Here is a 23,773-nt window from a genome sequence, read left to right on the forward strand (position 1 = left end):
CAAGTAATATCTTTAAATGCTGTTGTTTGGTATGCAAAAGTGAACTTGCCCTTAAAAGGTTATACCATGTACTATTGACTGAAATTAATCCTACATTTTGGAGGAATTGAGATAGGTAGTATAAGTGGCTACAGTAAGTATTAAATCTTACTTCTCATGTCATTTGTACTAAGTGTTTAAAAATAGATGGTTAGTGAATTGGCACTGTTGGATTATTTTTTTGTTTCTTTAATAGGAACATGAATCTGAGGGTGGAAGAACACCTTTGATGAAAGCTGCGAGAGCTGGTCATTTGTGCACTGTGCAGTTTCTTATTAGCAAAGGTAAGGGAATTACAAGTAAGGATTTGTAAGAGGCTCTAACTTGTGAAGAAAAAATCCTAAACTGGTGCAGTTTGTGTTAGAGCTGTTTTTCCTACAGTACAAGTATTGTATCTTAGTCTTTTATTGCTGTATTTTATTTAGTAAGTGTAGAGTTCATGAAGTACTTATTGGGATTTTTCTTTCTTTCTTTTTTTAATATTTCGTTTATTTATTTGACAGAGAGAGAGAGAGAGATTATAAGCAGGCAGAGAGAGAGGGGAGGAAGCAGGCTCCCCGCTGAGCAGAGAGCCCGACTTGGGGCTCAATCCCAGGACCCTGGGACCATGACCCGAGCCAAAGGCAGAGGCTTATTAACCCACTGAGCCACCCAGGCACCCCGGGATTTTTCTGTATTAGTTTTGAATTTGTGAAGTTTGGCAACTAAGCTGCCTATTATTCCTGACCAAAATTAGAAAAGCCAAATGTAAAACATCCAGCTATATTTAATAGAGTACTGTTCAGCACTTAATGATAAGGCAGTTCTGCTGGCGGGGTGGGGGGGATGGGGTGGGGGTGGAGAGGCAGAAAGTCTGTAACTATTGTTTACTGTACAGTTGAATTAACCACATATACAAGGATGTTATGTATTATTTTTATATTACCCTAGAGGTTCTTTTATTAGAATATATTTGGGGAAAGAAGTTTGCACTTTGGGTGAAGAGAGAGATCAGGACTGTTAAACCCATGTTAGGTTGAACCACAAAACTGTCATTTTAAATATCAACAATGGTAATATCAATGATTTCATTTGGTCTAGCCTAACTCTGTGTATAGTGTTAGAGGTATTCTAGCATCTGATGAAAGATCCTGGGGTAGGATGGTAAAATGCAAGGAAAGTCTGCTCAGGTCATGTTGTTAAATTAAGAATTTAAAAATATATATTTTTAAAGATATTATTTATTCATTTGAGAGAGAGAGAGACAGCAACAGAGACAGTAAGAGAAGACATGAGCAGGGAGGAGAGGGAGGAACAGGCTCCCCAGTGAGCAGGGAGCCCGACGCAGGGCTCAATCCCAGGACCCTGAGGGTCCCAGGACCCTCAATCCCATGACCTGAGCTGAAGACAGGTGTTTAACTGACTGAGACCCTAAAAATAAGAAATATAGTAACAAAATAAAAATTTTATACCTATGTTCCAACAGAACTCAGATATTTTGTGCCACTATGAAACAAGTATAAGATTTTATCCTTTTAAATATACTTCTTTTCTTCTTTAATTGGGTACAACTAGGTTTATTTTCTTAATAGCACATTTTTGCTACCAAATAAGGCATATCTTTACATAGAGTTACAACATAGTCTGTAAAAGGTATTTACCTCAAGCATACTGAAGTAATAATAAATAGATGGGTAACCTTTGGAATTCTCTCAGGCTCCTTGCTAAGGGGGTTATCTAGTCATATCCAACACCAACCCTACTAAGCACGTAATCAGACTTGTCAGAAAAAGAACACATTGATGATAGCCTTTCTAGGCTGTAGTAACTGCTAAACAATCCTACCATCTAAATTTATTATTAACAACTTTAAAAATAATCACATGTTGCTAATATAAGAAAGTTTATTGGTGTGTCTTGCTTGCCCTTCCAAAAGGTACTTTTATCTGAGTTAGATTTAGGTTCGGCTGGATATTTCTGAAAATTAAATTAATTATAGTGGTTTTTCCCATGGGTTTATTTTTCTTTTCAGAAACTAAGTGTGGAATTAATGAAGAAGGAATATTGCTATAGTCTTAACTATGGAGTTAAGACTTTGGTGCACTGTAATTTTTTAGGGGTCAAAAACAGTTTATCAAAAAGAAGATCAAGAAAGGATTTTGCATTTAGACTTTTGCAGGTCACATTGAACAAAGCTATTGAACAACTCACTAACTAGGCTTTCAGATAATATTTTTGGATATTCTTGTCTTCTCTCCATATCCAGGTCCCTCTGACTCTTAAAATACACAATGTGAAGAATTAAAGCTCTCTTAAATATTGTTTTAAAAAATCTGTTTTCTCTTCTTTGAGACCTGGCCACATTCTAGAAGTAGATAAAAAAAATGTCTTTACAACATTTTGAGAGTTGTATACAATGATATTATTTGATGCTTACTTTAATCTGTATATATTGATTAATCTTAGTCTTCTAGATTTTCTATTTTAAAAGTGATATTGAATGAACGAACTACAGCTACATGCAACATTTTGGATGCATCTCACAAATATTATATTGAGTGAAAGAAGTCAGACACAAAAGAGTACACTGTATGACTTTATTCATATAAAGTTCAAAAACTAAGACCAGTTTGGAAGTAGTACCATTGGAAGGGTGGGTAGTGACGGAAAGAGGGCACAAGGTGTGGGACTACTGGTATGTGGATAACATTCTATTTCTTGATCTGGGTGTTGGATACACAGGTGTGTTCATTTTGTGAAAATTTTTCATTTATGATTTGTGTACTTTTTAAAATCTATGTCGTACTTCAAAAAAAATCTCTAAAGTGATATTTTTTGTGACCTTGCTTCATTCCTTTTTCTAAGATTGCTGTTTATGTTTCTTTGAAGGCGCCAATGTGAATAGGGCTACAGCCAATAATGATCATACAGTAGTGTCGCTAGCATGTGCGGGAGGTCATCTGGCAGTTGTTGAGCTACTCTTGGCTCATGGAGCCGACCCTACTCATCGACTCAAGGTATTCTACCTAAAAATAAGTAAATAATTAATATATGCATTGTTACTAAAAGATATTGAAGATATGTTTGCTGGTCTCAGTGCTTCATATTTATCACTGTTTATAAATGAGTTTTGATTCTAGACAGGCTGCTAAGAAATTGCATGTCGATAGCAGTTATAAGAAGAAATTTACAAATAATTGATTAATGGTTTTGTCGATCCTTCTCAGGATGGCTCGACAATGCTCATCGAAGCTGCAAAAGGTGGCCATACTAATGTTGTTTCTTATCTGTTGGATTACCCAAACAATGTTCTGTCAGTTCCTACTACAGATGTGTCTCAGCTCACCTCACCTTCTCAAGATCAATCTCAGGTAAAGTAAAACAGCTGATTTATAAATATAAAGCCTCCGAACTGATTGGGAGTTTTTGTTTAAAATTAGTTTTAAGGAAAATTGATTTGTTCCTCTCTTCTATTATGTATTGAGATAAACAAGATACTAAATCCTTTAAGATCTATTTCCTTCAAAAGTACATGAAAATTACCTCTTGCCTTATTTGGTGAACAAAAAGCTCTTTTTAAAAAACACTTAATACCAAATATAAATATAAATTTTCCACATTGTCAAACTACTATAGCTAGGTCTTTAGGGTTATTTATTTATTTATTTATTTATTTATTTATTTTTAAAAGATTTTATTTATTTGTTTGACAGAGAGAGATCACAAGCAGGCAGAGAGAGAGGAGGAAGCAGGCTCCCTGCTGAGCAGAGAGCCCGATTCGGGCCTCGATCCCAGGACCCTGAGATCACGACCCGAGCCGAAGGCAGCGGCTTAACCCACTGAGCCACCCAGGCGCCCAAGGGTTATTTTTAATGAATACATTAAACATAACCTTAAACCAGGGGATAGCTTCTTCCTTAGTACCTCCCAAGACAGTATTAGTTATTCTAGAGATAGTTATTTTTATTAACCAGGAAAGTGTAGTTAGCCAGGATAAATGCACCAAAAGTTGATTAAAGTAATTTTTAAACCTACCTAAAAATAGGGAGAGAATATAGAGAGTATACTAAGTATACAAAGTTCAGTGAAATCTTAAGTTCTTTTCTACAAAGTTATCCTGAGAACTGCTAAGTTACCCAGTTAGGGAATATGTTGGATTTTCTTTTTTGACCCATAACAAATTTGAACAGGGTAAATGGGTCAGTCAATATATGACTTGTACTTCTAGCTATAATCAAAACCACCAACGCTCACTAAGGCTTCCTCTCTAATAAGAGAGTAATACTAATCTGTTTAGCTTAAATCATTCATTGCATATAGATAGCCTGATTTTGTCCAATTCAATATTCTCAGAAATTATTCCTTGGTGAAGGCTTTTTTTGTTTTGTTTTGTTTTTTTAGAAACAAGTAAATTTGGTAGTATATGAAGAAAATCTAAATTTCCATTTCATTTATGGGCCCTTGTTTTATTCTTTGGTCTGAGATGATATTTTTTCTGAGTTAACTTTTTAGGTTCCACGTGTACCAATGCATACACTCGCCATGGTTGTACCTCCCCAGGAACCTGACAGAACATCACAGGAGAACCCCGCTACCCTTCTAGGAGTACAAAAAGGTTGGTTATTGAATTATTTTCCTTCAAATGGGTATTTTATCACCTAATTAATGAACTCGTAAAAGTACTTTAATGGCATACAGTTAACATCTACCCAGGATTAATTGTGGTAGGTAATTCTGACAAATGCTAATAGTCTTACAGACTGTTTATAAAAGAAAGAAGATAAATACTAAGAAAAATGACTTCTAATTTAATCATTAACATACTGCTAGGTGTAGTTTTCATCTGGCACAGATAAAAATACTTACAAAGCATATCAACTTACTGATTATATTACAGTAGCAAAAATTTATCAGACATTTATTTTCCATATGGCAGTTCTTTTGTTAAACAGTAGTATAATATGAGGAGTGAAAATGTGTGTTTGCTGTCTAGTTAATTCTTCATAGCATTGATGCAACTGAGGCAGTTAGAAGTTTAAGAATTACATTTAGTTTCTTTCATGCAATACTGAATATGGTGGGCTTAACATCTATCATGTGAACCTAGACAAGGAACTGTCAAAAAGTACATAAATAACATCCAAGTAAACAAGAAGAAGCATATATTCTTTAAAAGTCTCAAGTTTATGAACTCTGATATTTTCCTGCTTTTTCACTTGTAGATACAAAGTACCTTCACTTGATAATCATGTATAGTTGTCCTGTCTGAGTTCTCTGAAATAAAATAGGTGATGTGTAAGATACTAAAACTATATGAAAATACATTTATGAGCATATGATTCATATGAGCATATGATTCATATTCATATTCAGTATATGATAACCAAGCTCTAAATTTTTGAAATCACAATGAGGTGTATAAGTATATATTAGTTTCTCTTTGACTTAAGAAAAGTTGGATAGATTTGACTGTGATAGCAGCAAGTAGAAGCTTCTTTTAAATTATGTCAATTTGAGTAATTTAGAGTATCAAGGGCCTTGACCAAGGGTCACTTCATTTCTAAACCATTACTTCCAGAGATAAAATATTGGTGATCTCTCTGACTTAAGCTTTATGATGGAGTTTTCCATTGCACACCTAGCTATTCAAACTCTTCAGGAAATGAAGACTGCTGTTTTTAATTTTAACAAATAAAAAGCAGATTAAGCATGTGCTTATTAAGGAATCTAAGCATCCTAACTGACTTTAGTCTTAGTAAAATATTTAGACCTAAATGTCTCTGTGTTTGTTTTATGTTTGGCTATATGTTGTAGAGGACTATAGTAACTTTGGCTGGAGAAATTCAATACTAAATAAGAAATGATTCAAAAAATATATTAATAACAGAGCCACAAAATAATCAAGAAATAATCTAGGGAGGACATGGAGTGTGTGCAGAGAAGTAAACCATTTTAAATTTAGATTTAATATGTAAGTCAGTAGAAACGTTTGGGTAGGGTTTCTTTTAAGTTGATGCTTAAGTGAATAATCAATCATACTCTTTGAATATTGAAATACCATCTGATACTGGGTACCTACTTAAGTTTCTTCACTTTGGTGTTTTTTTACTTACTGAATAGCATAGAAATGACTAACCTTTTAAGTAATCTTTCATTTTACTAAATTAGAAGGAAAAAATTAACACTTGTATTTAGACACTTGGGTGCTTGCTTTTGCCAGATGCAATGTGGCATTGCCAACCTAATATTTCTTTGTGTAGAATCAAACTGCAGTGATGCACTGTATTAAGATGCTATTTTAGGGGCACCTGGGTGGCTCAGTGGGTTAAGCCTCTGCCTTCAGCTCAGATCATGGTCTCAGTGTCCTGGGATCGAGTCCCACATTGGGCTCTCTGTGGGGAGCCTGCTCCCCCCCCCCCGCCTGCCTCTCTGCCTATCTGTGATCTCTGTCTGTCAAATAAATAAATAAAATCTTTTAAAAAAGTGTTAGTAGTATAAATCATGTGCATCATAGAATGTTTTATCACTATGAATTAGGAAAAATTAGTTGATGATACAGATTTATACAATGAATTACCCAGATAGATATTTAAATCATCAAAGATATATTATTATGTTCTCCTGCTTAAAGTAGCTTTTTCTCCTTAAAACGTCTCATTTGTGTCTCTAAAGAAGTTCCTTTGAGTGATGAAATCTCTGTTTGACCCTGTTGTTTTTGTTTCTTCTAAGTCCATAGATTGTATCTGTATTAAAATGTGATTAGGAATGAAGGAAGAGTTCTTCCTCTCCCTCCTCTCTAACACTCTCTTCCTTTCTTAGCAGTCATCTTTTAAGTTCTTAGAACATTTTACTTCTGCCTGAAGTCTTTTTATTATTTGTATCTGCATCCTTCTAAAATACTTTCATGCCCTTAAAACTTACCTAGATATTTTACATATATACTACCCAGATATTCTTTTCTTTCATGATCCATGTACAACACTTGTTCCATCTATCTTGACCCATATTCTCCTGATTTAGGAAGCTAATCTCCCTTACCCTTTGTTAGTTTTCAAAGGATTTGACATTCAAGGTGCCATCTGACAGACGCCTCAAGATCACCCCTATAAACAAAATATGAAACCAACTGATAGTGATATGCTCAGTTTTCTAGTATTATTTAGTTTTATTAACTATAGTTTTGAATGTTCAATTGGGAAAGGATGCATAGGTAATACCAACTTTATGCCTTTCCATATCAGTTTCCAAATCAAATTTGTTGATCAAAGCCACATCTTATTTGTTATAACTGGTTCTCCAGAGATTCTAAAAGATAGGACTCATGATTATCCTCTGCAGGTTGTACCACTTAGAACTAAACCCCTACAGAACATTAAAATGATGTCAAGGTAAACAAAACACATCTTTTGTGTGTACCTCAAGTCCTCTTGAGGAGTAATTTCTTTTCTCTGGAGTACTCTACAGCTCTTTATTGGATCTTTCTTCTGACTCTGGTAACATCTGCCCCTTCCCCTCCCCTTGGACTTCATGTAGAGAAGGTTGAGTTAATCCTACTTCCCTGAGATAATCATTCTGTTGTGTTTGATGCGAATTCTTTTGTTTTTGTAAGTTCTTATAAAATGTTTACTACTTTATGCATATTTTTGTTTTACATGAGTAGTATTGTACTATAGATCATGTTTTCTTTTTTGCTTTTTTCACTAAACACTGTTTTACACATCTATCCATGTGTCTGCCTCTAGACTATTTCTGCTAGCAGCATAGTGCTTCATCTTGTATATCTTCCACTTTTTACTTGTCTTTTTCCAGTGATGGGTATCCAAATTGCTTCTTGTCCCCCACCACCACAAACAATGCTGTGATGAAAATGCTGGTACAGTCCTCTTAAGGAAGTGTGTGAGCATCTCTTTGGGGTAAAATCAGGAACAGAATTACTTTCATAGGAAGTGCCTGGGTGACTCTTCCTCTTGATTTCGGCTCAGGTCTTGATCTCAGGGTGGTGAGATCGAGCACTGTGACCTCATGCTCTGAGCGCAGTGGGGAGTCTGCTTGAGATTGCTCTCAACCTCTCCCTCTGCCGCTCCCCCGCCACACATATGTGTGCGTGCTCTCTCCCTCTCTGTCTCTCACATAAAATATAAATAAATCTTTAAAAAAAAAAAAAAGGAACCTGTTACAGGACTGCATAATGTTTATCTGACAAAGTGTCTCAAATTGCTCTCTAGAATGGCTATGCAGTTTGCATTCCCACTAGCAATAAATAAGGGTTCCCATATTACCCATATTATACACCCTCTGTCCCATTCCCAAACCTGCAAACCCGTGGCTTTATCTTTGTATTTGGTTTTGTACATCTTTATCTCCCCTGTTAGACTGTAAGCCCCTCAAGGGCAGGGTTTATGTTGTCTTTGTATAGTCCACTATGCCTTGCTTATACTAGATGTTCAGATATTTGTTAAATAAATTCATGAGCGCCAGGCTAAGTTTAGATTGTCTGAAGACAAAGAAAATTATTAAGAATTTTTTTTAAGAAGAGAGACATTGTAATTAAAGAGGATGTTTAAAAAATTAATGAAGAAGTAGTATTCTAGAATGGTTGAGAAAAGATCAAAACCAAATTTGAATATAAACTAAGAATTAAATTAATATGCTGCTTTATATCCCAGAATTGTTTATTGGAGTAGGCAACATGAAAAGTTCTCATTTTCATATCAGATCAGTAAAATTGTATAGAAATTATATGTACAGTGAATGAAATTGAGTGTTCCTCTGGAAAATTTTACTACTGATATTCTCTAGTAGATTTCCATTATGTAATCATGCTTATGTGAATTTATCACTGTACAAATTTAATATCTTTTAATATATGAGATTTATATTAAAAAGCAGGATGTTCAATTAATCTTTTAGCATGTTACACAGATGTTCACTCTTTGGACATTCTTGGTTAACCTTACTGTGTTAACATATATAGGATGCCCTGTTACTTTGGGAAATTTTGAGACAGAAATTTAGGTATAAAGGAAAAATGAGTCATTTCTCAGCTCCAGTGGCTTTCATTTTTGACTGTGACGATAGTAAGAAGTATTTTGTATTGAAACTCACAAAACAATATACATTTATCTATCCAAATACAAATTCCATTAAACAATGTATATGCTACTACACTTACATACTATGTTATTTTCAACTGTACTTCATCAACCTTTTTTTTCCACTTAAGACCCAATTGGGAGTGTTGTTTAAAATTCATTCTTGGGGGGGCACCTGGGTGGCTCAGTCGGTTAAGCGTCTGACTTCTGCTCAGGTCATGATCCCAGGGTCCTAGGTTCGAATTCCACATCGGGCTCCCTGCTCAGCAGGGAGCCTGCTTCTTCCTCTGCCTGCTCTGCCTGCTGTACCCACTGCTTGTGCTTTCTTTCTGACAAATAAATAAATAAATAAAATCTTCAAAAAAATAATCTTTCTAGGGGTGCCTGGGTGGCTCAGTTGGTTAAACATCTGCTTTTGGCTCAGGTCATGATCCCAGAGTTCTAGAATCAAGCACTGCGTTGGGCTCCCTGCTGAGTGGGGAATCTGCTTCTGTGTGGTAATGTAAGAAAGCAAGGGAATTGTAGAACCATGTTTAAATTTCCTTAGACAAAAACAAGTAAGGAAAAATCTAGATCTATTTGTATGTCAGGTATTTTTCCCTTTGGCCATTACTTTTTTTATTGCACAGGTACTAATTTAGATACAAAAATGATTGATGGAATTAAACTCATTTTAATAGCAGACTTAATTTTTGCCAAGTATATGTCCACCTCATTCCCTCACTGTGCATAAAATAAAGGCTGTATTATAAACTATCTGTATATCATGGTTTCCTGTTATAAACTTTTTTTTGTTTGTTTTATTAATGGAGGAAAAGGGAAAGTAGGAAAACACCAGACTTAAGAGTAAGATACTGGCTTTACCTATATTCCTAAACAGTACTTTATGATGTCACTCAATGCTACTAGTGAATAGATTCAAATTACTTGTTTCTGATAGTGACTTGTTTCTGACAGGAGATGTTTTAAAAGTTAGAACTCTTATGTTCTGGATTCTTATTCTACCTGCTAAAAATTTTGTTGCTACGAGGATGCTTGTCACATTTAGTACTTTTCCCAAACACTGAGGTGTTGCTTAAGCTTCTAGGAGTAATTAGGTGACATTATTTGTTTTTACCAACTTGTTTTCTTTCAGACTTATATCTTTTATTAATGCTTTAATGTGTATCTGGGCAATCCCACTAATACCATGATTATAGATACTCAGCCATTAGCTATTTTGGGAAGAACTGGTTTTTGTCCATTATTTTCACTGGCCTTAAAGTTTTTATTTTAAGTTAAATAAGTTAATTTTAATAAACCTTGTGCTCTAAGCTTATTATATTTTATTTGTTAACAAGATAGGGCTTATTCCTATCCATTACTGTCCTCAAAATTCCAATCTTACTTTGGGTCGTACTGTTTATAAGATTTTAGATCTGAGATTGTCCAGGGTGGTCATAATTACCAGTCTGATTGGTGTTGACCTCTTACCTAGTTTTCCTTAATCTTAAATACAAATTAAATAGTAAGTACACTAGTATGTTTGAAAATTAATGAACATTTAAAGCAACATTCATTCAGTCTTTGCAGAACTTAAATTGTTATTGAATTTATTGCATGATTGAAAATTTCTTTGCTGGACTAGCAGATATCTACATTGCTATTTGTGGCAGTAAATCTTTACCCTTTTCTTACCTGTTGATTGTTAATAGGTACTTGGAACAAATAAATCAAACCATGGATTCCTGTAAGATCTTAAAGAAGTTATTATTTTATCTCACAAGGGTACCTGGGTGGCCCAGTCTGTTGAGTGTCTGCCTTTGGCTCAGATCATGATCCTAGAGTCCTGGGATTGAGCTCCGTGTGCAATCCCTGTGTGGAGCTTCCTGCTCACTGGAAAGTCGGCTCCACCCGGCCACCCCTCCTCTTGCTAGGGTGTTCTCTCTTGCTAGGGTTTCTCTCCCTCCCTCTCTCAAATAAATAAATAAATAAATAAAATCTTTGAAAACATTTATCTCACAAATATAATGGCTTTTGCTCTGGAAGGATAAGGTCTTGACCCGTCCCTTTGCTCAGATATAAATTTGAAATTGACTGTGGGTAATAAATTTTGCTGAAGGTTGCTTTTAAGGAATAATTAAGTCTCTTAGAATGATTGCAGTAGTTTTGAAACTGTGGTATCCTGAACCTTTAAAATCAGTATCTGGGGGAGAACCATTGTACTTTTTCATTAATAACATGTTGAAGATGTTTGAGGTACCTGCATTTTTGAGATTTCCTAATCTAGCAAAAACAAAACAAAACAAAAACAGTTGAATCCCTGATTTTTTTTTCCTCTATTGGTTTTATTACCCTTTTGTAACTCAGAGTATTAACATCAAATGGGTGATGACATTTTTCTTTGGACTCAAGAATCATGTTGAATGCATTGGATGATCTTATTTTTAAAAATCTTAAGTTACCTATGTTACTCATATATGTTGATTGCAATTCAGAAGAGTAAACAACTATTTCTTACCCAGATCTTCTTTAAAAGCAAATTTACTGTTGTTTAATTTCACATTCCGCAAAGTTCCTTCATTTTAAGTGTACAGTGCAGTGAGTTTTAGTAACTTTACCGAATTATGAAACCATCATTACCATCTAGTTTTAAACATCTCTGTTACTCTGAAAATATCTCTCATGCTAGTTCATAATCAGTGTTCATTCTCAATACCATAACCCCAGGCAAACTACTTTCCTTTCTGTCTCTATAGATTTGCCTTTCTCTATAGATTTGATATAAATGGTATTGCACGGTATGTCATCTTTTGTGTCTGGCCTCTTTCACTTAGTGTAATGTTTTCAAGGTTTGCCCACCTTGTAGAACATATCAGTTGTTCCTTTTCATTGTTGAATAGCCCCAGTTCTTCCTAAACAGAAGAGTGAGCCTTAAGTTTGCCTCAAAGTAGTTACTTAATAGTTCCCTCCATTTTATGTCCAGATGGTAAGATTGTTAATAATGATAATTAATTTGTCATGAGGAGTATCTTACTTTAATTGTGATCTAAAATCTTAAAATAACATACATTTACTTCATTTTTAACATATACCATCAATATGAGAAATCCTGTATGAGAAGTCTGATTTTCTCCTAGGTAACACACATTGTTTTTCTCATAGACTTTTACATGAAAACTTTATTTTTAAACTCAGAATAATTGTCCTCTGTGATTTAAGTTTAATGTCATTTTCAGGTAAAGAAATGTTAAAGATTTACTTAATGGAAAATTTTAGAAGGATAGGTCTGGAAAAAACTGATTTCATGTTATATTTTAATATAATAAGACATAGGTTTTGGCCATTTAAAAAACAATTTTCATTACGTTGATTTACAAGTTATAGTTTCCTGTAGTGACCTTTACTTGCACAGCTAATAATGTGAAGAAACAATTGGGATATCTTTAATGATATCCTCAACACTATCTTGTCACTATTTTAGATTTAATGTTCTTTAAAAGTCAAACCTAATATGCAAAATTGTGAGATTCTTTCCTCTTTGATCTCCTTTCTCCTTGTCCCATCTTAACTTCCAAAATTCTCCTAACCTAAAATTTCGATTTTTTTAATTTAAAAAAAGTCACATTTTTCAAATTAACATCCTGAGTGTGCTGTTTTGAAATAGATGAGTACAGTTTAATCTACCTTCCACTGTTGTGAATCTTTGAACATTCATTCTACAGCATTAGTTATAAGGGTTTGGGGAGGGAGGTCCGTGTGTGTGGGAGGGGGAGCTGATTTTTTTTTTTTTTTTTTTTTAGCATGGCACTTTTTCAAACATTTTTCATGTGCTTAGGTACATCCAAGCAGAAGTCCAGTTCCCTGCAGGTAGCAGATCAGGACGTACTGCCACCTTTTCACCCATACCAGCCTTTGGAGTGCATAGTAGAGGAGACTGAAGGCAAGCTGAATGAACTGGGACAAAGAATTAGTGCTATTGAAAAAGCACAGCTTAAGTCACTGGAGTTAATTCAAGGTGAACCTCTGAACAAAGATAAGATAGAAGAACTTAAAAAGAACAGAGAAGAGCAAGTCCAGAAGAAGAAGAAAATACTGAAAGAACTACAGAAAGTGGAAAGGCAGTTGCAGATGAAAACACAGCAGCAATTTACCAAAGAATACTTGGAAACCAAAGGTCAGAAAGACACAGTATCTCTACACCAACAGTGCTCTCATAGAGGAGTCTTCCCAGAAGGGGAAGGAGATATTAGTCTCCCAGAGGATCACTTTTCAGAGTTACCTCAGGTTGACACAATCTTATTTAAAGATAATGATGTTGATGATGAGCAACAGTCTCCACCATCGGCAGAACAAATTGATTTTGTCCCAGTCCAGCCTTTATCTTCTCCACAGTGTAACTTTTCCAGTGACTTAGGTTCTAATGGGACAAATTCTCTTGAACTTCAGAAAGTATCAGGTAATCATCAGATTATAGGACAGCCTCAGATTGCTATTACTGGACATGATCAGGGGCTCTTAGTTCAAGAACCAGATGGACTAATGGTTGCAACTCCAGCCCAGACGCTTACCGACACTCTTGATGACCTGATAGCAGGTGGGTTAAGAAATAATATATCTGTAATAATTTCTCTTTAATCTGTGTGCTCAACTTCTTTACACGACCCTCCAAAAACACCAACTTAGTACTTTTCCATTTTAGAACTATCTTTGTAAAATTATTTATTCCTTAAGGTGTTTTGGAAGTGAATTTAACTAAGCTGTATACCACTAACACATGAAAATGTGTTTTCCCCTTTTCTTTCTTGTTATTTGCAAAGGCAAAAAGTAAAGTTGCCATGAGCTTTTATTTTAGAACTTTGGTATCCAAACCACCCTTTGGGGTGCCTGGGGTGCTCAGTTGGTAGAGCATGCAACTGTTGCTGTCCAGGTCATGACTTTGAGCCCCACACTGGGTATAGAGATTACTTAAAAATAAAAAGAAACAAACGAAAAAACAAAACATCACCCTGTGTTGTATCCTGAGTAGGACATCTCAAAGTAAAATTTGTTTATAGGCTTTAGAGATATTCACACAAGATTATACATTAAATTTTCCTGGTAGTGATTTTCATATCTGAAAATCATAATTCTGAATTAATTTATAATTTTATTAGATCAACTTAAGTATTTTTAATTAAAAGGGATGTTTAGAGAAAACTATGAGTATTCCATGTTCTTATATTTGTGGCTAGAAGATTGAAATTATTATCAACTGGATTATGATTTGGAGATTAGGATTTTTTATATTAACTATCTTGATGAAAGCACACAGACAGACACAACACACATACACATAGGAAAAGAAAAAAAGAAAGGCCTGATAACCTTAAAGTATATGTTTCTGTTTATTGTTGTGTGGAAAATTACAACTAGATATGAAATGAGGTGCACAAGTTTACTTTCCCTTTCATTGTCCTTGCAGCAGTGGGAAAACAGTGCAATTAATCATTTACCTTCCTAAAGATGGCTGGTGAATGTATCACCTCCATGAGAGCCCAGTTCAGAAATGCAGCCAGAATGGCTGTTGACAGTGGATGAAGACCAAGAACTAAGATGTAGCTGGAGTGATATTCAAAGGCAGGCCAGTCCTCTGTCTCTTGATTGCAACATTTTTTTTCCTTACTGTTGTCTGTTTCCTCTTGTCATATTCTCCTCCCCTCTTCCCATCCCAATTATGCTATCCCAGTTTCCTTTCTTCTTTTGTGAGCTTTTAGCCTTCCTAATCTTTACTGAATCTTTAAAAATGTGGAATAAGCTTACTTAAATCAGGAATTTTATTGAGCATTTGTATGATTTGCAATGGTTATAGAATTGTGATTCTGCCTATGAGCCTCCTCTGATATGTAATAAATAACACTGTCCAGAGGAGGAATACTTAGTTTCCCGTACAGAAAATAAAAATGCTGGGAAATGTTTTAAGGAGTTAGATTCTTTATTCTTTAATTTGGGTTTTTATATCTTCAGCCCATAGCCACTTAACTCAAATTAACTTTGTGTCATTGGTGTTGAGAGTTGTTATAAATTATGAATAAACTCTTAGAGTTCATTTATATTCCTAATTTCTAATCTGGGTAAAAGCAGGTATTTGAGCATCAAGTATGGTTATGAATAATAATAATGAAACCAATAATACAGGAATAACATTTTTAAGACTTAGATTACATAAATGATTTTATAATGTTCCTAATTGAATACTCAGTTTGCAGCCACATTACTGCTCAAACTAGTTTTGTTGTAACTTAGAACTTGTCTTTTTTTTTTTTTTAATTATTTAGAAACCTCTCTAAAAAGAACTTGTAGATATTAACTTTATGGTAGTACTTATGGATGATTCTTCTAGGGGAGACAAAATTTATTTCATCAAACTATTTGTTATGTTGATATGGACTTTATAAAGTTCAAAAAATTTGTTTAGAAACATCGTTTAATTATGTATTATATTAATATAAACTAAGATCATTTCTATTAGACATTAATATCTAGTGATAGTTGGCCTATCATTTTGTATAATATTCTTTTATTAATAAACTTTTACATATAAATCAGCCAATAACTAAACAAATTATCTTCATATAAAAATTTCCATTTTGGTTATCTGTTTAAAAATATATAGCAATAATTAGATTTTCTTTGTTCAAGATGGTGAACTATCACACTTAAAGTTAAAAAGTGTTATTCTATTAAGACCCAGTTTCTCTTAATTTTCTTTATCAAAGGTGAAAGAAATTAGACAAGGATGGAGTAGGTGAATCCCCAATTCTGTAATTACGTGATGTATTAATATATCAGTATGATTATAGATTACATCAGACATGTATGTGATCAATTTTACCCAAATTTAGTTCTCATCACTCATATTTAATAAAGGAGAGAATACTGTATATCTTACAGTTTTATTTTATAGAATATTCATACATAATAGTAATAAATTTCACTCTTTATAGGAGTATTTTTTCTTTATTGCTCTTATATCAAAATATTTTCATGTAATTGGGTTAGTTAGATAAATAATTTATTAAGGTCATCACTTGATTAGCTGACTGAATATTTTAGTATATAGTCTAATATATGTTACATTTGATAAATCCCAGACAGAATGTATGTAAACTCTCAATTGGGGCATGGTTCTTCAGGTCCTTTTCTTGTGAATTTAAGTGCTGGGCTTTTAGAAGGTATCATAATAACAAGTGATTCTCAGTTCAGATGTCTAGACCTAAGGTTTGGAAATCTAAAAAAATACAAAATAGCTTTGACCACTAAGCAGTTCCAGAAGCATCTAGTAAAAATTTTATTATTAATATATAAAGAAGATTGATTAAAAATCAACTTAACATCAATATATTCACATTTATTGATTATTTACCATATACTGAGCTCTGTGCTTAATATTTTATATACATTATCTCGTGACTTATTTATAATAATCCAAGAAAATAGGTCCTTTTCCCTTTTCCATACTTGGAAAAGTATGGAAAAGTATGGTCCTTTTCCATACTTTTGTATGGAAGTTGTTACTAGTGTCACCTCAAACTCAGTTCAGCCATGTCTAAGAACCTTAAATGTAATATGCATGTATCTGATTCATGTTTAAGTTCTGAATTTATCTTAAAGATATTTGTTATTTTCTTAGACTACTAAAAAAGATGAACAATTTCCTTTAATTTTATGTTAAGATGTAGTATATGTGTAAGGTAATATAATTTTGTGGCTAGCACATTGTACTGTTGTTGGCATCTTAATAGGTTCTCTAAAAACAAATTCCAATTCAAAAGTATCTTGCTTTAAGAAATCCTTTAACAGTCAATGTAAGCTTAAGAATAAAAAGATAATTAGGAAACCCTCTTATTTTTGAGGGAATTTGTAATAAAGTATCTTTTTAAATAATTTCTTCAAATACATGTTAATATTTTACTTATAGATTTTTATTTATTTATATTTAATAAAGCTACTATTATATAAAACAGATTATGGTGATTTAACTTCCAAAAATCTCACAGCATAATTTGTATACACCTACTATCTGAGATTTTTATATGGTAAGGTTTATTATTATCTTCCATATTGCCTATAAAACCATCTTAAATTTCATAGAGAATTAAGTAGAATATTGCAGTTCAGTATCACCCCATTTTAGGATAGTACATACATTTAATTTGAATTATATAGTGACTTTTGGGGTAGTGATCTCTCGTTATCAGAGACATTTCATTCAGAGGTAGGAAACATTTTAAGATTTATGAAAATGTAGTAGTCCTGGTGTAATTTTATATTAATAAAACCTTTATTCCACATGTACCTTTTAAATCTTGCTACTTTCTAGTCTTATCTTTATTACTTTTTATGTGCAATTAATGCTGTTAAAGTCACTTTTTGGAATGTTTCTGATTGTTGTTATTGGAAGGAGGGAAAAATGTTTCTAGGATAATGTACAAAAATGTACAATAGTTGATGTAACAACACATTTTTGGTAATAGAGTTGTTAAATGCACAGAATTTTTTTTTTAAAGCCATCTCTGTAAAGAAGTCTTATAGTTTCACATCTGACATAGTACTCTAATCAATTAAAAAATTTTTAAGTATCTGTTTTTCATGATAACAAAAATATAACATAGATAAACAACATTAATAATGATAAAAGTAGTTCTTCAGCAAGGTATTTTTAATCATTATGAGACCACTGTTAAAAATCTTACTATTACAGAGGAGCTACAAGTCGGTCTTTAGTGTTTTATTTTCTAGAGTTGTTTTCCAAATATACCAGCTGTTTTGAGGAGGTATAACAGAATAAATACTGTTTTTAATTTGCTGAATGATAAAGATTTTTAAAGCTTTGTTTTCATTTTGTGCATGTTCTTGTAGGTGGAACAAATACATAAAATAATAATTCCTATTTGTAACCATGGAAGAAGCTACAGAAATTCATATAGTCAATATGGTTTTATATATATTAGTGGGGAAGAGGATGGGACAGTTCATGTAGAAACATATCTGAACATATTAAAATTTGTGAAGTTAAACTAAACTTAGTTGTTTACACTTGTGAACAGTATCCTTGATTGGGATCCAGTCATACCCAAATTCTAGAGACTAAACGTTCTCTAACTCTTGAAATGCTTACATTTTCCTTTGAGACCTATGTGTTTTTTATTTACTTTTAGTCTTGATGAGAGGTTATTGCCATCACTGAAGCTTTGTCTTTTTTTATATGAATGATTGTAGGCTTTTTTCTGAGTTTTTTCTTGAGTGAGTCATGTTTTTATTTTTCAATACAGTGAGCAATAGTACTGAAAGTCCTATAAAATATCTGGTAATTACATCTAATGAGCCCTTCACATGTACTAAACACTGTGTATTTTATTTTTTATTTTTTTAACACTGTGTATTTTAAATGCTTTTTGTACCTTACTTACCTATTTCTCCCACTGTGGGGCAAACTCTGCCTCTTATGAAACATAAGAAATATGTAGAGACATAAAGATATAACGTCAATTAACTCAGCTTTCTGACAGCAGTCTCAAACACCAGATTGAGATCCCTAATAAAAGTTCCAATGTGGATTTTAAAAATAGCTTTATTTTTAGAGTTAATTCATTTTAGCAAATTTTCAAGATAAATACTCAATTTTAAAAACATACACTGTCTGCTATTTATGTGAGAAATATTTTAACTTGTTCTCCTCTCCCCTATTTTGTGCATTGTCCTCAGGACATTTTTATCTAATTAATTTTTACAAACTAAGATACAAAATTTATTCTTTATTGTAAACTTTTTTCCCTATTGATAACATTGTGTATGCACTGAACATTAAGCACCATGCTAATAAGTATTTCACCTGCATTATCTCAAGTGGTGTTTCCAATAGTCTTTCAAAGCAGGTACTACTGTTATCATCCCCATCTTACATATGAGGAAAATTGAGGCTCTAAGAGGTTAAATTACTTGCCTGAGATCAGAAAGTGTGGAACTGGGATTCAAACATAGGCCCATCTGATTCCAAAGCTTGTGTTATAACTACCACATTATATTCCTGCTATAAAATTTTTTCTGTGTTTTTATGTATATAAGTGACTTTACTCTTTTAAGTAGAATTCAGCAATATGAATATTGTTTTTCAGCTGTGAGTAGCAGAGTGCCCAGTGGTTCAAACAGTTCCTCTCAGACCACAGAATGTCTTACACCTGAACCCTGTTCACAGTCTCCAAGCAATGTGGCTTCCCAGTCTATTCCCCCTGTGTATCCTTCAGTTGACATTGATGCACATGTAAGTAGATTGCTTGCTTGCTTCCTTGCTTGCTTTATTTATTTATTTAAAGGATTTTATTTATTTACTTTAGAGAGAGATAGAATGTATAAGTTGGGGGGAGGGGCAGAAGGAGAGAGAGAATCTCCAGCAGACTCCATGCTGAGCTTGGAGCCCAATGCAGGGCTTGAGATCATGACCTGAGTAGAAATCAAGAGTTGGACACTTAACTGACTGAGCTACACAGGTGCCCCTTTATTTAACTTCTTTTGCAAATTCTGAGTTTCTTTGTTTGGAAAAGAAAATCATCATTATACATTCATTGTGAAAATAAGTATTATTTGCTCTTCAAATGATAACACCATTGTAAACAAAAACTAACTTTTTCTCCCCTCTAGACTGAGAGCAATCATGACACAGCGTTAACATTAGCTTGTGCTGGTGGTCACGAAGAACTTGTGTCCGTACTCATTGCGCGAGATGCTAAAATTGAGCACAGAGACAAAAAAGGTAAGAAATGTCAGTCAGAAGTAAAGCCTGAGAGTAGTTACATGAGAAAACAGTTTTTTCTTTTTTTTTTTTTTAAGAAAACAGTTATGTTTTTGATTATCTATAAATAGTCCCTAGACTACCTCAGTGAAAAAAGGGATACGCATATTTCAATAAGGAATATCCAGTGAGGTATAGCAAGTTGTCGTTGCCTTTCTCTTTAATCCAAAAGTAGAGCTTACAGAGATATCAGACAGTGTTCATTATGAGTATAAACTTTGGTAGTTTTGTTTGACTTAGCATTTCCTTTTTATCATGTGTTTTTGGCGTTTTGTCACTAATAAATAAGTGATTAGAGCAGTTTTATGTTAAATGGTTGTAAGTGTCTGCCCTAAAGAGCTTCTTCTTTTGAAGTGATAGAGAATTAAAAGCAATGGCTCAATAAGTAAAAAAACACAAATTTGAGATTTTTATTTTCTGCTTTAGGTTTCACACCACTGATCCTGGCAGCAACAGCAGGGCATGTTGGAGTTGTTGAAATCCTTTTGGATAAAGGTGGAGATATAGAAGCACAATCAGAACGCACTAAGGATACTCCACTTTCGTTAGCATGTTCTGGTGGACGTCAGGAGGTGTGTTAATGTTAATTTTCATTTTGTAGACATTATGCTTATATATTAAATATGCATATGCTTAGTAATTTAGCTACATGAATAAAACTTACATGTGGTGTGACATGTTCCATATACTAAATTTGCTGGGAGTACTAAATCGGCTTTTATGGAATCTGTTTCTTGTGCTTTAGCCAAAAAACAAACAAAAAAACCAACTCTGTTTATCCTTACATTTATTGAGGCTGAATAAGCCACAGTCCTAACACATACGAAATGGCAGGTTCATCACTCAACAGATAATGAGTAGAATGAGTAATATTTTGTTATTTCAATATAATTGGGATTTCAAAGCTCCAAATTCCTTGGTATGAAATTGAATCCATTTCTCTAGTGCTGATGTTTGAATATTTAGGGCATAATTAAAATGTCAGATATTCAGATGAGTAATGTATAGGTTCCATTTCTTTGTGCTTCCTTCATTATAAGTTGAACCCTTGGTTTAAACTGGTTTCTCTGTATTTTACTTCATAGGTGGTAGACTTGCTTCTGGCTCGAGGTGCAAATAAAGAACATAGGAATGTGTCTGATTATACACCATTGAGTCTAGCTGCATCTGGAGGATATGTTAATATCATTAAGATTCTGCTTAATGCTGGAGCAGAGATTAATTCAAGGTATCTATCTTCATTTTATTCATGACTGGTCAATTACTACCTTGGGGTTAAGCGTCTTCCTCTAAATATTTGTACGGATATCAATTTTAATTAAGATAATACTAAAGTCAACTGTACTTGTAACTAAAAATTAGAAACTTTTTTAGAGATAGTTCTAAAGTACAAGACCAACAGTTTTTCCTATGAGGTGCTTATAAGTAATCATAGCTTATTTCAGCTAAAATAGCGATTTTTAAAGATACCTCATTTCAGGAAGCACTTCGTTGTGTATGATTGGAAATTTTTAACCTCTAAATAGGGATTATGTTGTAAATTGTGAGATTTTCCTATTCCTAGTTAGTAGTCTACACGAATAAAATTTATTCATTGGTGTTAGAGACCTTTTTACTCTGAAGCATTTTCATCTTTTATATTCTCTGTTTTTTAAAAAAACAGTAGGCAACATATTATCTTAATTTTCTAAGCAAATTTCTCCCCTTAGGACTGGGAGTAAACTAGGTATTTCTCCCTTGATGTTGGCTGCCATGAATGGACATGTTCCTGCAGTGAAACTGCTGCTTGATATGGGTTCAGACATTAATGCCCAAATCGAGACCAATCGGAACACGGCTCTCACTTTGGCCTGTTTCCAAGGCCGAGCAGAAGTCGTGAGTTTGCTTCTGGATCGAAAAGCCAATGTTGAACATAGGGCAAAGGTAAGCATTTTATAACTTTTCAACTACTTAGGGTGTATTTCTAGTATAAAGAGTGTGGTGTTTCAGATTCCTTCCTGGATCAGTCAGTAAGTTATCCAGCTCTTAATCTTGGGATTGTGAGTTTAAGCCCCACATCAGGAGTAGAGTTAAATATATATAGTTATGAAAGGGCATCTGACTGATTCAATCAGTAGAGTGTGTGTCTCTTGATTTTGGAGCTGTGAGTTTGAGCCCCACGTTGGATGTAGAGATTACTTAAAAATAAAATCTAAAAAAAAATTAGCATGGCATTTCAACTCAAATTGAATGTGCTGTTTTAAACTGTCTTAAGTTAAAAATGACATCCCAAGACAAGATCTGGGAATTGTGGCCAATGACATACTATCATCATTCATGTCTTTTATTAAGAACAATGAAGAAAGTAGAATCTGTATGTTTTCCACCCTTAGCCTTGAGTAGCTATTAATCCTCCAGTTTGCAGTCTTTGAATATAATAAGCTATCTTTGTAGTAAGATAGTCGAGGTTTCTGTTTGTTTTTTGTTGTTGTTGTTGCTGTTGTTTTTTATGTAAGCTCTATGCCCAACATGGGGCTTGAACTCAAAACCCTGAGATCAAGAATCACATGTTCTACCGACTAAGCCAAGTGTCCCGTAGGGTCCTTTAATGTAGATTTTTAAAGAACTCCTTCAAAGAAGCATATGCTTATTATTGGTAAAAAATCCAATCAGAAAAACTACTGCATAGATTATAAAATTTAGATAGCTAAAATTTAGTCTGATTGTAACAGATTCTGACAAATTCACGACTGTTTGGCATTTAGAAGGAAGGGAGTATATCAGTGTTTTGAATTTCTGTGTTTAGAACTATTAGGTACTTACAACCCTAGAAATGTAGCTTATGTGGAATTCTTTATAGTCAGACAGCAGCCAATCTTGTAGTCATTTCAGATTTGAAAGGTTTTTTTTGGTGTTTTTTTTTTAATGAGAGGGTGATCTTTCTAGTTTTTTTTTCTTTTTTTTTTTTAAAGATTTTACTTATTTATTAATTTGACAGACAGAGATCACAAGTAGGCAGTGAGGCAGGCAGAGAGAGAGGGAAGCAGTCTCTCCACTGAGCAGAGAGCCCAATGCAGGGCTCAATCCCAGACCCCTGGGATCATGACCCAAGCCGAAGGCAGAGGCTTTAACCCACTGAGCCACCCAGGCGCCCCTATTTCTTAAAATTTAATGCAATATTTACATTTTTGTAATCTACAAAATTAGGAAGTATAGTTTTCCTCAAATTTTTCATAGCACACAGACAAAACATTTTTTTTTTCATAGCACAAAGAAAAATGAATCTTTCCTGCTATCCAGGAAATGGATTACACATATTCAGTGTTAGAAGTCTTGGGACGCCTGGGTGGCTCAGTTGGTTAAGCAGCTGCCTTCGGCTCAGGTCGTGATCCCAGCGTCCTGGGATCGAGTCCCACATCGGGCTCCTTGCTCAGCGGGGAGCCTGCTTCTCACTCTGCCTCTGCCTGCCATTCTGTCTGCCTGTGCTCGCTCTCTCCCCCTCTCTCTCTCTGATAAATAAATTTTAAAAATCTTTAAAAAAAAAAGAAGTCCTATAAAAATCTATATTTCTTTAGAAATGATACCAGTATGAAATGTCTCTTGGCAAAAGTTTTAGAGATTAATGAGCAAAAGACACATATGTATAAAATTTATGGAGTGATATTTTAACCTATTTTTCCCAAGTTTGAACAGGATAGAAGGAATTTATCCTGAGTTATTTAGCAAACTACATTCTCAGATAAAAATTTTAAACAGGGTGGCAGTGGGAGGGTTATAGACATCGGGGAAGGTATGTGGTATGGTGAGCACTGTGAATTGTGTAAGACTGATGATTCACAGACCTGTACCCTTGAAGCAAATAATACATTGTATG

The 23,773-nt window shown here is 33.9% G+C and overlaps 1 protein-coding gene across 10 annotated transcripts in view; it reads left to right on the forward strand.

The window, feature by feature from the left end:
* Positions 1-23,773, forward strand: part of ANKHD1 (ankyrin repeat and KH domain containing 1) — a 131,506-nt gene that overhangs the window by 78,126 nt on the left and 29,607 nt on the right. For 8 of the 10 annotated variants that reach the window (XM_059417739.1, XM_059417733.1, XM_059417734.1 and 5 more), the window contains 10 exons: positions 236-323; positions 2,908-3,035; positions 3,246-3,389; positions 4,531-4,633; positions 12,928-13,686; positions 19,247-19,392; positions 19,770-19,881; positions 20,347-20,492; positions 21,006-21,148; positions 21,630-21,843. In XM_059417739.1, coding sequence (XP_059273722.1) covers positions 236-323; positions 2,908-3,035; positions 3,246-3,389; positions 4,531-4,633; positions 12,928-13,686; positions 19,247-19,392; positions 19,770-19,881; positions 20,347-20,492; positions 21,006-21,148; positions 21,630-21,843 — 1,983 coding nt within the window. The remainder of the gene's footprint in view (positions 1-235; positions 324-2,907; positions 3,036-3,245; positions 3,390-4,530; positions 4,634-12,927; positions 13,687-19,246; positions 19,393-19,769; positions 19,882-20,346; positions 20,493-21,005; positions 21,149-21,629; positions 21,844-23,773) is intronic. The other 2 variants (XM_059417740.1, XM_059417741.1) reach the window with 1 other exon arrangement.

Source organism: Mustela nigripes, chromosome 12 (assembly GCF_022355385.1).
Source record: "Mustela nigripes isolate SB6536 chromosome 12, MUSNIG.SB6536, whole genome shotgun sequence".
In the NCBI taxonomy this organism is placed as follows: Eukaryota; Metazoa; Chordata; class Mammalia; order Carnivora; family Mustelidae; genus Mustela; species Mustela nigripes.